The sequence below is a fragment of the Melozone crissalis genome, unplaced genomic scaffold (genome assembly GCF_028551555.1).
Source record: "Melozone crissalis strain CALT ecotype California unplaced genomic scaffold, PUWL_Pcris_2 ptg000006l_1, whole genome shotgun sequence".
NCBI classification, from domain to species: Eukaryota; Metazoa; Chordata; class Aves; order Passeriformes; family Passerellidae; genus Melozone; species Melozone crissalis.
This window is the reverse complement of record NW_026535784.1, coordinates 32,060,622-32,078,482: the sequence shown is the minus strand read 5'-3', so window position 1 is coordinate 32,078,482 and position 17,861 is coordinate 32,060,622. Positions and strand designations below refer to the sequence as shown.

The following is a 17,861-nucleotide window of genomic DNA, read 5'->3' as shown; positions in this document are numbered from 1 at the left end:
TCATTTGCAGTACACAGCTTGTAACATTGGCTTATAAGAGAAATTTCTTCCCTAAGAATATATATGGAAAATTACTTAAGAAACGAATACATTTGAAAACTAAAATAACTCACTCACATTTACAGAGGTGCAAAGACATACACAATAAAATTAATTCCTTGTTTGCTGTGTGAATGAAGTGGAAGCTGGCTTTGTGCAGTAGGCATGCAATATATTTAACTTTGCTACCTGCTGAAGGGAAAAAAAGGAAAAAACTATGCATACCTTCTGTATGTATTTCATTACCACTGGACCAGCTGTGGAAATCTCAAGTAAAATAGGTTTCTTATCAATTGCTATTATCAGCAATTGCAAGACAGGACCAGGACAAGATCAAACATTAAACATAAAATAGTATATGGATTCAATATGTAATAGTATCTGTTTCAAATGGAAGCATACAGTCAGTGTAGGATTTCCTGTCTTTAGATCCCGGCTGTTTGTGTTGGGCTTTGCCAGTGCTCTAACAGCCACGGCTTGATGATGCATCACATGAATGCCTTGGTTAGATTCATGTGGGCTGTCGCCTATTTTGAGGCTGTGACTTTTAAGGGACTCGGACCATTTTATCAATGTGTAGAGTAATGCAAGCCAAGTGTGGACTTGTGTTTATTATATTTTCTTCCACCCCCACCCCAAGCTTTATAGTGTGGGTATGGATGTTACACAGTTGTAATACCAGAATAATCACACACACACACACAAAAAAAAAATGAGACACTATTCCTTTTCTGTTAGATATGTAATTAAATTTTTGTTTTATTTTTTTTGATGACACATGTTCAAATCTGTCAGTTACTGCTATAGGAAAGTTCTGCGTGAATGGGGCATAGGAGGTTGATGAAAGTGGGGTGAGCTGTCCTGTGGAGCAGAGGGGTTGGCTTTTGGCAGGTTAATGTTGTTGTTCCTTTGAGGTAATCATTTTAATGTTAGAAAAGAGTAAATGAAATGCCTAGGAAGGAGGCTTCTCCCCAGCCCCCAGCAATGCATGAATCTTCCCTTCCAGACAAAATGCGATTATAGGTGTTTAGAAGCGTCAGCAGGCGTGGTTCCAGGAAGGTGCAGGACCTACGGGCAGCTCTGTCGCGGCAGGTTCGCCTGTTTTTCTGAGCCGGGCCCCACCGTTCACCTGTTGACGGGGTGGCAGCTTTGGGTTCACCTGTGCGATCGCGTCCCTCCCGCCGTTCTGCCGGCGGGGCCGGGACCCCGCTCCCTGCGGGGCCGGCTCTGCCGTGAGCTGCAGCGGCTTTCCGCCCTCTGCCGCCGGCCCTCGGTGCGCGCCGTGGCGGTGCCGTGCCGCCGGAGCCGCGTCCGTCCGTCCGTGTGGCGGGCGGGAGGCGCAGGTGGCGGGGCCGCCCCGCGCTGACATCAGCGGCGGGGCCGAGCCCGCTCCGCAGAGCCCGGCGCTGCAGAGCCACGGCGGCGGCGCAGGCCGGGCCCGGCCGAACATGGCAGCGGCCCCCGCGGCCGCCCTTGCGTGAGGAATGCCGCGGCCCTCCTGAGCCGGCAGGCGGGCCTCGCGTTCGTCACGTCCATGGATGTCTCTTCCGATCCGTATCTGCCCTACGATGGAGGGGGAGGAGACGGCATTCCGCTCCGGGAGTTGCATAAACGAGGTATGCCGGATTGGCGTTTGGGTTACTTGTTTGCATGGCTGTACGTGCAGGAGCGCTGTCCGCTTTTGAAACGGGGACGTAAAGGCTTGCTAATTATCGAACTGCTTTTTTTCGCCTGCCCGATGCCTTTTGTGGGAGGAGAATTCAGTTCTGGCTGGTTCCTGTGTTGTCAGGGATTGTTTTCTCTGCGCGCAGATCAGTCCTGCTTCGCATCTCATCGCCCTGTGACTCCATCTTCGATATGTGGCGGGCTTGCCTTTCGCTCCCTCCCGGGTTTTTGTGTGTATGTGTGTGTTTTTTTAAATCAATAAAGCCATCTCGTGGAGAAAAAGAAACCTTCCAAAAACTGTGCTTGTCTTTGACTATGACCAAATTAGCTAGAGTTACTAAATAGAATTTTTACCTGCCTTCCACTAGCATAAATAGGCACAGTGTTTGTCTGGCTTTGAAGTTTCCGTACCTGGTTTTAAGACTTGACCGGTTGTTGCCGTCTTTGCTGTGCCAAGGGAAAGCTCTGCAATGGTCATGTGTCAGCTCAGCAAATATTGATGAACTCATAAGGAACTGGGTACTTTAGGGGAGGTTCTTTACACTGTTGCTTGTAAGGAAGCAGATTTAGAACGAAAAGTGTTATCAGTGTTCAGGGAAAAAAAAATAATCCTCTTTTGAGCTTATATTTTGTTTCTCACTGAAAATTCAAAGCATTATACATTCTGTAAAGATTTTATTTTGTTCTGAGAAGTTGTAGCAGGAATAAAAGTTAGGCCTTCAAATTATGAGAATATAATTATGTTTTCTTGTTTGGATTGGATGGTCACAATGTGGTATTTAAAACAATAAATGTATTGAATCCCTACTTTTGTTTAAATTGGGCAATCTAAAATTAGAAAGTTAACAACATTTATAGCTGCTGGCGTAAGCATTAGAGAGGAGGTAGGCTGAGAATAGAGAGACGATTTGCATAAAATGATTTTTTTTTCTCTCTATGTAATTTATTGGTTTGCATGTCCATGCAAACTCTTATTTCTGTAAATAAATTTATTTTCATTTATTTTCATCTGACAATTTGTCTATTTTTTAGTAGTTTACATTGAAGGTTATTTGTTGTCTTTTTAAGGTTCTTAGAATGTTTTTCAGCATATCTTAAGAACATCAACAAGTTCCAGTACAGTTTATTTTAGACAAGCAAATTTTACACTACCTAAGTCAGATTTTAGAACCACTTCTGAAAAATTGAGGCGAGTGTTTTCTTAAAAGATTTGCAAAACGTGAATTTGGGATCTTATCAAGGATGAATATAAATACCTGAAGGGAAGGTGCAGAGGAGGTGCAGACAGGCACTTGTGAGCAGTGCCCGGTGACAGGACCAGAGGCAATGGGCACAGACCGAACACGGGAGGTGTTCTCTGAACATCTGCAGACAGGTTCTTGCTGAGCACTGTAGCAGGTCAGATTGTGAAATTTCCTTCCTCAGAGATATTCAAAAGCCATGTGGACATGGTCCTGGGAAAACAGTATAGGGTTTGGACAAGGTAACCTGCAGAGATCCCTTCCAACCTCAACCATTCTGTGAGTTCAGATTTCTGATAGATTTAAATATGAGAACTGCAAAACAGTCCTAACATGACACTTTCAGACTCTGCAGTTATAGTTAGACATTGAAATGTGATCAGCTCTATGGAAAATAACAGGTTTTAGTTGATTTTTACAATACAAAAAGTAGATATTTGCAGTGCAAAGTGGTGTGTGCCACACTGGAGTGTTGCTGTTAAACATAATGCTTGCAAATACTGTAATGAAGGCTGTGGAGGATTCAGCTGGGTAGTTCCATTGTGGTGACACTGCTGGGGGCCAACAAGACAATTCCCAGTTGTGACTTGTCCTTTTTGCAGTTCCACTGAATTCTGTTAGGGCTTGTGCTTCTAATATTCTAATACTGTATTTCAAAACAAATGTTACTTGTGCTTTTTGGGCTTGCTCTAGTGAGTTAAGATTAAAAAAATCCAAAAACTGAATAGTGTTACCAAAATCTTTTGCAGTTCTGAATTTTTCAAGTGCTTATCAAACCACAACAATATGTCTCATAAGAAGATGACTCCAGACCAGTTTGTTTGAATAGATGTAAGCAAAATTTGTGAGTGTTTCCTGCTGGTTTACAAGATCCCAGTACTCTGTTACTGTGATTCAGTTATTAAAATAAAGCTCAAAATGCTAGCAGACAAAACCAGAAATTGAAAGTAAATTCTTCACATTACTTTGTGTGCTACTAAGATTTTTGTTTTCCTCTCATGTAGATTTCACAGCATTGTGATAACAAGCTCAGAGATCATGGGTAAAGATACTCCAAGAAAGCAGAATTAATTGTTAGAGGCTGGTGATTTTTTCCCCTTATTCACATACTCAAAACTCATATGTCCTGCAGAGTAATGTTCACATCATGCAAAATTGCTGTGTAACATCAAAGCATTTGTTGCGCTAATTGACTGCAGTGGCTCACCCAAAGTAGCTGTACCTCAGCAATTATGAAATGACTGTTTAAATCAGCAGGGGTCTTGAGGTTTAATTAACAACCTTCATTAATGTTCAGTGAGATGAAATACAAAGTATTATAATACATTATTATTGAAGGCCTGATCTGTTAGCTTGCATTAAGACGATTTTTTTCCCCTGTGCAAGTACACTATGAAATATCAAATGGAAAGATTTCAAAAAGTATGTATTTATTAATTGTATTTATCTGTTATGTTGATTACTCACTAATGTCTTTAAAAAAAAAAAAGCTAAACAGATATTATTGAATACTTCTTACCAGGAGCTTCTTTGACTTGTGCTGTCCTAATATTTCTCTTTATGTGATACTAAATGGATCATTCCAGACCTACTTATTCTCCCTGACACACAAATAAAAATTCAGGAACACAGTTCACTTCTGCTCCATTCTCTACTAAATAAGAGTTAAAAATTCTACTTCTCAGAAAGGGTTTAAAAGTTCTGATGTAGGATTGCATATATCCCAACTAACTGGCATGTACATTTTGGTAAGAATTTTTCATATAACAAACCATATACTGCAACATATGTAAATAAATTACTTGTGTTTCCCTCAGATCTATCTTGGCATCATTTTTACTACCTTGACCCTTTTGAAAGTTCAGAATGATCAGTATCTTGCTTGTCTTCCAGCCATTCACATACATGCTCACACTGATTCTCTTACCCCTGACCCTCTTTTTGTTATTCCTAAATAAGCATTAATTTTACCCCACTTGAAAAATTTGAAATCTGAGCAACAGCAGAACATGCATAGTGGCCAGATACCAGATCAAGCAGGACTTTATCTATAGTAGGCGCAGGCTTTGTTGACTCCTAGTTATTTTCTGCATATATATAAGCATGTCTTAGATTTAAGAAATTGGAAGTCCTCAAGCAAAATTAATGAAATCTTCTTTCACTAATAATCTCTGATAGAGTCAGTAGCCAGGAGATGTGAAAACTACATGTATAAAAAACATGCCAGATGTACTGATGGCTTAGTTTTTGTAAACCTAATTTTTTTGGGAGATAAAAGAAGTCACTATTTCATTTATCATGCACCAGTCTCCAGCCATGAAGGTGCAACTTCTCTTGCTTAGAAAATACTGATAGTAACAGGGGAAACATCTCAGCCACCTGGAGCCTCACCTCTTACTGTAAACTGTGGGGCAGAGAGTTTTTAATAATAGCCTAGGAAGACTTTGAGTCAGATGTATATTGAGCCAGTTCAGATGCTCCTAAGTGATAAAATTTTGGCATTTTAGGCTGCATTTCTGGTTAAGGTCCTCTTATGTTTAAGAATTAGTAATAAGTCAAAAGTCAATACCAGTGTGACCTTTGAAATAAATGGGTATGAATGTTGTGTACATATGCTCAGAGCTAGGGCTTGACCCTGAAATTTTATTAGTTGCAGAGTGAGACTTAAAAAATTATTTTTCTAGATTAATTACATGCTCACAACAGAAAATGTGGTCAAGTTTATTATCATTCTCTAAGTACTTGGAGAAAAAACCTAACTTGGAGAAACTCAGTGTGATTATGGCACTGTATTTCTGTATTTCTGCTGTGCTTTGTTTCTTTGTTTTTTAGGTTCCTTGTATAAAAGAGGGATAAGGATTTTCAATTATGAGTTTAGCATATTTGGCTTTGGTGATTAACATGAAGTACCATCAGATGTAAATGCAGTTCATTTAGGTAGTTACAGGTCATCTGTTTGCATGTGCTGTATAACTGGTAAGGTTCTCTGTGAAGCGTGTTTCTCAGTTTTGGAAATAATTTTTTGATGTATTTTTATTTGAGATATTAGAAAGCTAATAAACAGACCAAGATTATGCTGTCCTTGGGCCTGAATGTGCTCTGATTGGGATAATCATGTTAACAGAATTCTTATTTTTGCTGAATCCTGTCTTTACCCTCTAAAACAACATATAAGTAAATTGCTCTTATGGAAATGCAGCGGCGGCACTTAGAAATCTAATTATCTAAATTTCTGACATTCTCACTCTGATGGCCTTGGTCATTGCTAGATCATAGATAACTTCCCTTTTGTAATACTTGCTTTCTCTAACTTTATATATTTTTATACCTTCTATTTTTCTCATCTCCTTCCTCATTATTCATCTTAAATATAAGTGGTAAATTTAGTAGTGGGAGGATCTCAGTAACTTTTCACTTGCATATCTGAAGTCACTATTCATCATAGACATAATTAAATAAACATAATCCATCTGCCTTTATGACTACAAAAAAAAAAAAGAAATCTATAGCAGTACGTCTTTTTGTTTTTGTTCTGCATCATAGAAACAGAAATGTTTGTTTCACCTAAAGTGGAAAATCAAAGCTCAGGGTTTTTTTTTTTGTTTTTTTTTTCCCTATGTCCATTTGTGGTGGACACAAATGTTCAAAAGTCTTGGTTTAACTCAGAGGTGCTAGTATTGAACTTTGATTTCACTCCTACTTTTTAAAAGATTATTTTTAAACCCAGACCTATTTGGGAGCAGATGAAATGGAGGATATTATCATGCAGTACTTTGGTAAATAGTACAACTTATCCTTGTTCCTCAAAACTTGTTCCATATCTTCCTATTTCCCATGTATTAGATTTTGTCCAGCTGATTTTTTTTTGTTTGTGTATATATAGTTGTGTCAATTTTATATGCATTTTGATTGTAATGCAGAGACCAGTTTTTGTTTGAAAGCCTTTGATGCAGTTAGAAGAGCTAACATGAAGAGACATGCTGAAAATTCAAAGTTGCAAGTGGAATGTATTAATTGATTACAAAGACTTTAAGATCAGTAATCATCAACAGTAGCGAATAACACTGGCATTTTGTGCTGTGCTTCTGATCTGAAATGTAAAAATTGCTTCTAGCCAGGAAAAGGAGATTGTGCTTAATGACTCTCTTTGAGTGGTTACAGACAAATTAAAGTAAACTGATGTTTCTTGTCTTTTTAATTGAAAGCCTCATACTTTGAGGTCTGAATGGCGACAGAAGGAAGCTGAGGCACTCACACATGCCTTGTGTGTACAAATCTTCTTTGTTGCAAGCGTAAGTGATCCTTCCAGCGTGCGTTGCACACAGGGTGCTTCCCTGCCTCCACTCCCCTTGGCACCTAATGCCCAAGGACACACGGGTGAAGCAAAGCCTTGGATTAGAACCTGCCCTCTGGAAAGCTACAGCCCCTGCTGATTTTAACACTCAGCAGATTTGGATGGTCATATCAGGAGGAGCTTATTCCAGCCTTTACTGTAATCTGACTAACTTCATTTTCACTCCCAGAAGTGCATTTCATTTTTTCCTTCTTCCTTTCACGCTGCTGGGAGTAGCCCAAAGGAGATCTGTTGCACTGCTGTCAGCCATAAGAGCAGCAGCTGAGGCAAATGCTATGTAGTTGTGCGTTGTTTTGAAAAAGGGATGGGTGAGCAGCACCAACTATTCTTGCTGTAAGAGTTAACAATTACATAGCTTGTAGAGAAATACCTTTGAGAAATTAGGTCCTGTTATTGCTTTGCCATTGAATACAGCATTGGCATTGTTTATCTGTTGTTGTTTTCACAACTCTGGAATGTTTCTAAACCTTAGGGATTTTTGAGCTCTGTGAAATAGATGTTACTGTATGATGTCTGGACATTAATATTTATAGTTTTGAGTTGTTTCCAGCAGAAAGTTATAATTAAAATCTGACAAGACCCCAAGGGTGCGTTTATGTATTTCAGGATAACTAGTCTGACAGTTCCTTGCTATGGAAGAGGCTGAACTTGTTGCTCCCCATCTATTCTCTCAGTTTTTGCCCATGCACTGGCTCTGTTTCTTCTCCAGCAGCACAGAAACTTGATTCCAGTTCCTTATAATGGCAGATTTTTTTCTGTTGTTGTTAGTTTGTCTGCTTAGTTGGATCAGCATGTTGGGTTGGTTTACTGTGCAGTCAGATCAAGGGTGACAGAGCTGATTCAAGGGTGAGAGTGGGAGTGTGTGACCAAGAACAGAGGGGAGAAATAGGGGTAGCAAGATCTACTCATTGTGTGCCAGCAGTCAATTAGATCAGCTCAGTCTTACTGTGTAATTATGTCCCAAGAGGGACATGTCTCATTTCTTAAAATGGAATAAGGTAATATAGGCTCAGTTTGAGACAATGGTGTATTTTGTGATGTGCCTTCAGAAGATGGGTATCATGTGCTGTGTGGCATATAGAAGGGGTCTTAAGCTTTATCATAAGATTATGGTCCCTTGTTAACTCTGATAGCCACCCTCTTGAGAAGCCTGTTCATGTCTCAGTTCTGTACCTTGTTCTCTTGCGGGGGTGTAGCTGTGGGGATTTGTTCTCTAGGTGATAACTGGGGAATTGTTCAGATAATCACGTGGTGGATTACCGCAGAAAAATCTGTCGTGCATCGTTTGACTATGCAGGATGTAGCATTTTTCTTAAATCTCAATGTTTCTCTTCTCATTATTTTCATGAGAAAAGAAGGAATACAGCCTGCAAGGAAAGAGTTGGGGAGGATTGTTGACCAGTTATGCATGAATTGGGAGCAGCGTGTATGTTGTTAAACCCCTTTCTTGTGTGAAATAAATTAGCTATAAACTTACCAGTTTTTTTTTCACTTAAAACCTCATTTTTCATCAGCTGCATGTGTTCCAGGGTTATTTTCAAATTTGAAAGAAATCTCCTGAGTTGCAGAAAGACGAAGTGGTATAGGATTACTCCTGCAGGAGGTGAGGCAGCTTTTAAAAATACTGTGCACGGCCTCAACATTGCTGTGTGTAACCTACATAAATCAGCTTTCTGTCATGTTCATCATAGTTCCAACATCAATCAGGATTGAAAACTGCTCGTATGAGGCACACCTATAAAATAGGAAAGAAGAGATATTCCTTGCCTTAATGAGGGACAAAAGACAGGGAGGAATCCTGATATATAAAGCAGCTTCTGTGAGTATAGCAAAATCTCTAATTTTTTTACCTAGTGGTTCCATTGGCAGAAACTAGCTAGGCAAAGCAGGAAGTTGGATCAGTGTTGGGACCCAACAGCCATTGAGTATAACTACATGTTCAAAGAGAAATGCAGGAGAGCAGCATGGTAAGGACTGTTGGTTTTTTGTCAGACATAGTATCTTCTCAAGCTGTTTTGGATTGTATTTTTTATGTTCTCATTGAAATTTAAAAAAAAAAAAAAGAATAAAAAAATCCTTCACTTCTTCAGACATAAAAGCTTTTTTTATGGTGTTGGAATCCACTTTTCTTCTGGTTTCTTTTGTGTAGCATTTTTGTTTTTCTTGTCCTTCATTCTCATCAGGTGTCCCAAAGTACAGTGTTTAACTGCTAACCTTAGTATTATTACAGTTTTTTTCTTTTAAAGTTGTGCTTTCTTTTTTTTTAACAACTTCAGTTGAAACAGTTCTTCAGCAATACCAGAGCTGATTGCTGAGAAAGGATTGTGCTCTAGGCTTGGAATTACATGCATGGAAGGATAACAAAAGTCAGCTGCCTTTCTAGAAGGTAGTTCATTTAAGACTTATAGTGACTGACTCCCCAAGAGAATTTCCTTTTTCTGAAGAAGCATGTTGCCTTTACTGTCTAGCAGCCTACTGTCTATAAGCTTGCAGTCTGTGATTGCAGCAGCTCACAGCAGTTCCATGTTGAGATTCAGGACAGCCACACAGCTTCACCAAGGTTCCTGCCTGACTAACCCAGTGGCCTTCTATGGGAAAGTGATTCCATCAGTGAAAAAGGGAAGGGTTACAGATATCATTTAGCTGGGCTTCTGTAAAGCCTTTGATACGGGCCCCCACAACTTCCTTCTTTCTAAACTGGACAGAGATGGATTTCATGAACAAGCCACTAGATGGATAAGAAATTACTTGGATGGTCACATCCAGAGGGTAGGGGTATAAATGGCTCAGAGTCTTGATGGAGATAAGTCACAAGTGGTGTCCCTCAGGGGTCCATATTGAGACTGGTGTTATTTAATATCTTCATTAATGACATAGGTGAAGGGATTGAGTGATGCTTGGCAAATCTGTAGATGCCACCAAGCTAAGAGGTGCTGTTGACACTCCTGAAGGATGGGATACCATCCAGAGGGGCCTGGACAAGCTCCAGTCATGAGCCCATGGGAATCTCATGATGTTTAACAAGACCAAGTGCAATGGGGTGTTGGTGGATGAGAAGTTGGACGTGATCTGGCCATGTGCACTTGCAGCCAGGAAAGCCAAACATGTCCTGGGCTGCATCCGAAGCAGGGTGGGCAGCAGGGCCAGGGAGGGATTCTGTCCCTCTGCTCTGGAGGAGCAGAATGCTGTCCTTCCCCAGCACAGGAAGGACACTGACCTGTTGGAGCAAGTCCAGCAGAAGGACACCAAGATGAGCACCTCTCCTATGGGGAAAGGCTGAGAGGGTTGGGTTTGTTCAGCCTGGAAAAGAGGTTTTGAGGTGATGGAATTGTTGCCTTCCAGTACCTGAAAGGAGCCTTCAAGAAGGATGGAGAAAGACTATTTATAAGGGTGCATAGTGACAGGATGAGGGGGAAAGGCTTCAAATGGAGAGGAGGTTTATATTAGATTCTGGAAGAAATTCTTTACTGTGATGGTGGTGAGGCACTGGAACAGAATGCCCATCAGATAAGCTGTAGATGCCCCATGCCTGAAAGCATTCAGGGCCAGGTTGGATGGAACTTTGAGCAACCTGTCTAGTGAAAGGTGTCTTTGCCCAAGAGCTAAATGATCTTTAAGGTCTTTTAACCTAAACTATTCTGTGATTTTGCCTTATTTTTGCAAAGTGTATAATGACTGTGTTTGCTTTATAAGGACTCTTACAAATTGTACTAAGTCTGTGAGAACATCAGTCTACTGTTTCCCTCTCTCTAGTAACATGGGTTAGTTTGGAATAACAATACTAATTAATGTTCTGCATGCCACTTTTACCATTACCTTCCAATCTCATAAAAACTTAAGCAAACTCAAATGTAACAAAAAGGCTTTACTTTCTTTACAGCTCCAAAATGGCTTGGGTGTCCTCATGCGAACTTTAGAAGTGTTCTCTTATCATAGCTGGAAGCTATACCTATACATCTTGTATGCTAAGTGCTTGTTGTGGTTTTTAAGACCAAAACTGCTTCTGTTGTGGTGAAAGGCACGTAGCCTGTGAAAGCATCTTGAAACTTCAGGAGCGGGGAAGAGGGAGAGGATGGAAGAGGAAATATTTCTGAAGGTTTTCTAAGTGCTACAATTTATCTAGGTAATGCTGATTTCCTGCCTGATGGTTAGAATGTTGTGATGAAATATTTGTGTTCTGGTAAGAGTTTTAACATTGCATTTAATGAGACTTTGGAACTGGGAGTAAATAGTGAGAATTTGTGCATTTATGCTGATGAGAATCATTATCTTCATAGTTGGAAGGAGCATCTTGCTGTGTGAAATTCTAGAGGAGGAAGGGTAGAAAGGTTGGAAAAATGTTGAGTCTCAGTAAAAGTATCTTTCTCTAATATCCGCTTTAGAATAGTTGTATAGTACATAGATCATAATGCTAGCAGGAGAATGTTATCTCAGAGATCTGTATCTTAGATACTGAGCAGAAGATTTTGTACAGGCGTCCTCTTCATGGTCCTCTAAGGAAGCCTTGCTACCACACTCACTGCTGCCTGTTTTTTCACTTGGTACAAGATTACAGCTATTGAGTTGTTGCATCAGGAGCTCATGGCAGCTCTATAGTCAACAAAACCTCCTCTTCAGCTTCATATCTTTTTCTGTGTCTCTTCCCCATCATACAATAATCACTTACATTCCAGTATTTGGTGTGCCAGCAGCTGTTGGCAAAGTAGGAATGTGACACAGTTTCAGTGGGATTTTTACTGAATGGGACCATCATCATTTGTAGTTCTGCTATGGGTCAGGTGCAATTAGTATAGTGCCATCTCTGGTGATAGCATCTCTGATAATCCCCTGGTGGGAATTCCAGTTTAGCACCTTGTGGTATGCATAAAATAATCTTTTACTGTTTGTGATTCATTTATAACTCTCAACTTTCCTTTGCCTTCTGTGGCATAGGATTGCATGCTCCTTGTAGTTAGGTACTGCTTCATTTATAGCAGGGCATAAAACCAACTCCTCCAGAGCAAAGACAAGCTTTTGCCCAACCCTACTCACTCAGGTTCAGGAAACTGTGTCAATACATTGGAGCTTTGTAGGAGATTAATAATTAAGCTGTGGGTGAGGTTAATTTATGTCCCCTTGCTTTGCCAGAGGAAGCTGACTTCATGTAAATATAATATTTTAATCATGTATTCTGTTACTGTCTTAATTCTGAGAGCTAAACTAGTTATCACACTGTGAATTTTGTTAGTATCTCTTCCACAAGATCACCTTGCCTTTTTAGCTATCCAGACATGTATTTTAGACTTCTAGTTAGGAGAACTGGAAGTGGCAAGGGAATTGAATTCCTTATCCTAAAGCAAGGTTTTCACAATCACCTCTATTAGCAAACCTGATTTAAATTGTTGTTAGCCTTTTATTAATGGAAGCATAGGTAATGCTTCTTTACATCTGCCTTAAGAGAGACTGGCAGCAGCTTTGGGAAGAGATTTACAGGGCTTAGCTATGGGAAATAGATGAAGGGGAATTTAGTATGGCATAGACTGGGGAACAAGGTATTAAGGTAAAGATGGCAGCCAGGCTCACATAAGAGAACAATATTGGTGTTATTGGAGAACTGTCTGCTACATTTGCATTGTTTTCTGTACTTTTAAAAAAATCTTTGTAGAATAAATAGTAATAGTTGTTTGTGTATCTTGAAAATTATAATTGCATTTTGTCTTAATATGAATTTTGTATTATTTTCTTGTTTTGTCTTTTACCACTAAGAAAATGTCTGAGCAAACACTACGTTATAGTAGGCATCAACATGACCTCTTAAGCAATGGATGACTCAGGCACCACTTTGGTCATAGTGTACTGCCAGGTGTCACACTACTTCTTCTAGATTTTAGAATTCACAAAAGGCACATTTTACTTATGTGTAAATGTAATTGTGAGTTATTGTGAGGGCTTGGGCTGGTGAATTCAGCATTTATAGCATTTGGAAGTTTACAGGTAGGTCCTTTGACAGCTATTTGTTTGTTAGTTTTGGTTTTTGGTTAGTTGGAAATTTCTGATGACAATACCAAGAAGCGCAATTAAAGAAGCCTGGAAATAAACAAACAAACAAACCAACCACAAAAACAACCCAAAAAAACCCACCCCAGGTTAAAAAACCCCCCACTTGTCTAAAAATCCCAGTGTCAGTCTACACTGAAATGAGTTCTGGTGTCTGTCTGAACTGATAAAATCTTGGTCAGCTTAAATGTATGTCTTTATGAATAGAGATTACTGTGGTGTGCTGTGTATTGTTGGGCAAAATATTTTGTTCTTAGTCAAACAAGTGAGGACTAAGAAAAAAAAGCTGATATATTACAGAATTTATGACATTTGAAAGCTTAAAAAAAGTGAAAACATTCTTTTATCACTTTTGAAAATGGAAAACTTCACAGTACCCCCCTCCTGCTCTTCTTATTCTGATCAGTGCAGTAAATATTCCTGGGGCTGTTGCTCTGCAAGCTGCTTGTGAAGAAACTACCTAGTGATGACAAATTAGCAGAAGATATTTTCTTTATACAATGTTTCCAAAATTTCATTGCCAAGGACTGCTCTGTGATATACCTGAAAAAATACATAAAAACAAAATACGAGTATTTGTTTGGTTTCTTGTTGCTTTTTAGATGCATTTACAATCTGTTAATATTGTATTTTACATTTGATTTAGATGTGTAGGAGAGATTGGTAATCAATAGAATGTATATTTAGAAATTACTAGTTACAAAGGAAGGTACTGTGAACTTTCTAGCTAATCATCCTTGCTTTGTTTTTGTACAAACAGGTTTTCCTCTGGGAGTTCATAAACTGAAATAAACTTCAAGTTAAATGTGTGTCAAAGTTGCTCTTTTTTTCCCACTTGCTTCTATTGAAGTTTTTCTGGAGTCTGGACACAGAACAATAATTTGACTAGGACATTTCTATTTAACCACTGGAAACACAAAGTCACTAATACACAAATTTAACTTAACAGCTGAATTACAGTAAAGAGGAGTGGCATGCAGCATTGGGAGACCTAAATGACAACACAATATGCTTAGTATGGAAAGTGTCTTAATTACTTGTTCATAAATTTCTGTGCTATGAACACAGTTTGAATACTTCATTTATCACCAGATTAATTGATTCCTCTGTTTCTCTGCTGCAGGAACTCATTATACAATGACAAATGGAGGAAATATCAACAGTTCAACACATTTACTGGACCTTCTGGATGAGCCAATTCCTGGAGTAGGAACATACGATGACTTCCATACCATTGACTGGGTTCGAGAGAAGTGCAAAGACAGAGAAAGGCACAGACGGGTACTTGAGATTAATAAAACTTTTTTGGTTGCATGTTGGAGTTAAGGTCTGATTTTGTAGCACATACAAATATATGCATGTCCTTTAAATATGTACATAGTTACATCAGCTAAAACTACTTGAATACTGTTTAAAAAGCACTGCTTAGTTGGATACCTGCAGTCTTGCAGTATTATTATAACTTCAAAAAGAAGCAGTAATTTAATAGAGAGGGAATAGGTCCCTGTCACCCAAATACCTTTTTTAAAGTTCTGCATTTTTTTCATCCTAGTATATTTAAGGCTATTTTCCAGTGTAGATGTAATTGTAATAGTACAATAGTGGTTTTGGTGGTACTGGTACAGAAAAGTGAAGCATGATGTATATTGCTTTTGTACTGACACAAGTGTCTCTGCCACTGCAGCTAAGTGTGCAGAGTAAATAAGGATAAAATAAGAATAGCAACTTTTTCAGTACAATAATAGTTGTCTAGAAGTACTTTAGGGTAATTATCCAGTTTTTTATTTTACTTTACTTATATGTGTCTTTTAGTCTAAACATAAAGGTGTTTATATTTGAAGTAGAAGTTTTGGAATTTGAATCATATGAAATAGCTTATTATTAGTATGCTAACAGTTCAATTGAAGTTCAAAAATATTTAATGTATAGGAGGGAAATAATATTACAATTAACAGTTTAGGTGTATGCCACAGAAGGTATTTAATTTTCCTAATAATGTATTTCCTGGATTTTAGTTGTTTAAATTAAGCAAATACATGTTTCTCTGTCAGTTGCTTGATGTCTGAATAATTAAGCTGATTTATCTATGTGAAGCACTAAATACAAGCAGAACACTTGTGGTTTCAAGAGAGAGTTTATTTGCTTGCATCATGCAATTTGTATGTCATACTTCCTTTAGTTTCATTATTCATATTACTGAAATGCATACAACTCTACATACTGATTTCTCTTTGCAGATTAACAGCAAGAAGAAAGAATCAGCATGGGAGATGACAAAAAGTTTGTACGATGCATGGTCAGGATGGTTGGTAGTCACATTAACTGGTTTGGCATCAGGTAAATGAAAACAAAAAAGATTCTTTTCTTATTTGTCAGCAAGTATAGCTGTTGTGTTTTTCCTTTGTTCTCCACCAACCCAGCTAAGAGCTGGTTCAGTCTACTACAACAGTTCCATAAGGGAAGAAAAAAGTTGACTATCTCAATTTACAGGCTTCACCGTTTTGAGTTGAGGGTTTACTGATCAAATGGGAACCAAAATCCTCACTGAATTTAGAAAGAATTTCTCAAGTGTTTTTGAACTTCCACCTACTAAAGTATCAATGTTCTTTAATCCTGTGATTGAGATTTATGTTTTCCCTTTCTGTAAAATTTTGGATTTTACCTGTAGCATTTCTTGTGGAAGTGTTGATTGTAAAAGTAGCTCTGGTATATATGTAGTTTTGGCAAGCACACTTCCCTGTAAAGCTTGTATTTATGGACTAGTGAATTTTAGCTATATGTTTATGTTGTACCTTTACAGAGGTTCTTCCACAGAAAATACTGACTTTAACAGGTAGAGTTTGTTGACTTATACTTCAATTCTCTCTTTCATTCTTAATGTATTTTAGAATGGATTTTACAGCTAAAACCATCCAATAGTTTGTGGCCCAGTGGTCAGGCTTTTTCTGTTAGTATAGTCTGAAGTGACTAAAACGTGCAGTAAGGAATGGTCACAAACTTTGTGCCCAGTTTTTCAAAATAAGTACTTCAAATAGACATTTAGACATTTTAGATTAAATGTTAGCAAAGTTAGTTGTGGAGTAAGGCTATGCTTATTAAAAAGCATGGTTACAATATAATTACTGCTTAGGTATATACATAATCACTTTCACAAATCACATATAAATTAATATATATGCAAAGTTTGTAGCATGTTTATATACTTCTGGATGCACAAACCAGGAATGTGTAATCTGTATAATCACTGGAAATTGTTTATGATGATTTCAGTGGAAACATGCAGTGTAGTGTTTTCAACCCCTTAAGCTGCTGTTTATTAAAATTCCTTTATTCTGTTTCTGAGTAACAAAGTGAGCAAATTCTGGTCTTGCACACTGGTAGGTTTTTCAGTCTCAGATGCCTTCTCTTCTATGTCTAGTGGATCTTAAATAGTACAACCTTGAGTTCAGTCACAAGGAGATCTTATGTTTACCTGTTTTAATAATTTGGTTGAAATTCTGTTCTACTGAAGTACTGCTTTTCACTTGACAACACATAGACTAGAATCCTTTTCCACCTTTTAGACAGGTGAATCCCATCTCTTTCCAGCAGACTTGATGCTGTATAACTGCTTCATCACAAAAAAGTAACAGTTCACTTTCTACTCTTAACTCCTTGGTTTCAGTGGACTGTTGGAGAACTGTGGTATACGGAAAAAAAAAGGCAAAAAAAACTTCATGTAACTTGGGAAATATACAAAGTACTTAACTCTTCAGCAAATATTAGTCTTACCATAACAAAAACCAGGATATAATCCTGGAAATCAGTAGTATGTTAAATATTCATTTAATTAAGTTAATACCTAATACTTCAGTCAATACGAGCACATTCCTTCATTTTAGCCGTGTGTGTTATTTCTGTTTACCAGAACATTAATACAAAACTGTTTCTACAACAGGGGCATTGGCAGGATTAATTGACATAGCTGCTGACTGGATGACTGACTTGAAGGAAGGCATTTGCCTTAGTGCTTTGTGGTTTAACCATGAGCAGTGTTGTTGGGGTTCAAATGAGACCACATTTGAAGAGAGAGATAAATGTCCGCAGTGGAAAACATGGGCAGAGCTAATAATCGGGCAAGCAGAAGTGAGTATTCTTTGATGGTCTTGTTCAACAGCTTGGCTGAGCAGGGAAAAAAATAATGGTCTTAAGGTTAGGATTCTAAACATGAATTTAGGTTGTACTGTCTGTGCCATTTTTCAGCATTTGAATTGATTACTAGATTATAGTGTAATAAATGTGTATTTCATGAATTGCAAGGGAGCTTGGAGTATTGCAAATGTAAGGAAGTTATGAGACTATAGAGCTGTTGATAGCACAAGAATTTCTATTCCTGATAATAGCTGTATGTAAATATCCATCTATGGTATTTTCTGATAACTAAGAATAGATTTGCTTGATTTTTTTCTATCACATTTTTTAAATAAGGAAGATTTACTCAATATTCACTAGATTTTAGCAGCTGTTAGCTATTAAAAATATACCTG

General features: G+C 38.3%; 1 protein-coding gene across 4 annotated transcripts in view; it reads left to right on the top strand.

Moving 5' to 3' along the window:
- Nucleotides 1-17,861, top strand: part of CLCN3 (chloride voltage-gated channel 3) — a 58,824-nt gene that overhangs the window by 21,375 nt on the left and 19,588 nt on the right. For 2 of the 4 annotated variants that reach the window (XM_054295631.1, XM_054295630.1), the window contains exons 1-4: nt 1,455-1,655; nt 14,459-14,616; nt 15,573-15,672; nt 17,273-17,460. In XM_054295631.1, the coding sequence (XP_054151606.1) occupies nt 1,574-1,655; nt 14,459-14,616; nt 15,573-15,672; nt 17,273-17,460 (528 nt within the window). In that variant the 5' untranslated portion in view covers nt 1,455-1,573. Of the gene's footprint in view, nt 1-1,454; nt 1,656-14,458; nt 14,617-15,572; nt 15,673-17,272; nt 17,461-17,861 lie in introns of those variants that run through there. The other 2 variants (XM_054295629.1, XM_054295632.1) reach the window with 1 other exon arrangement.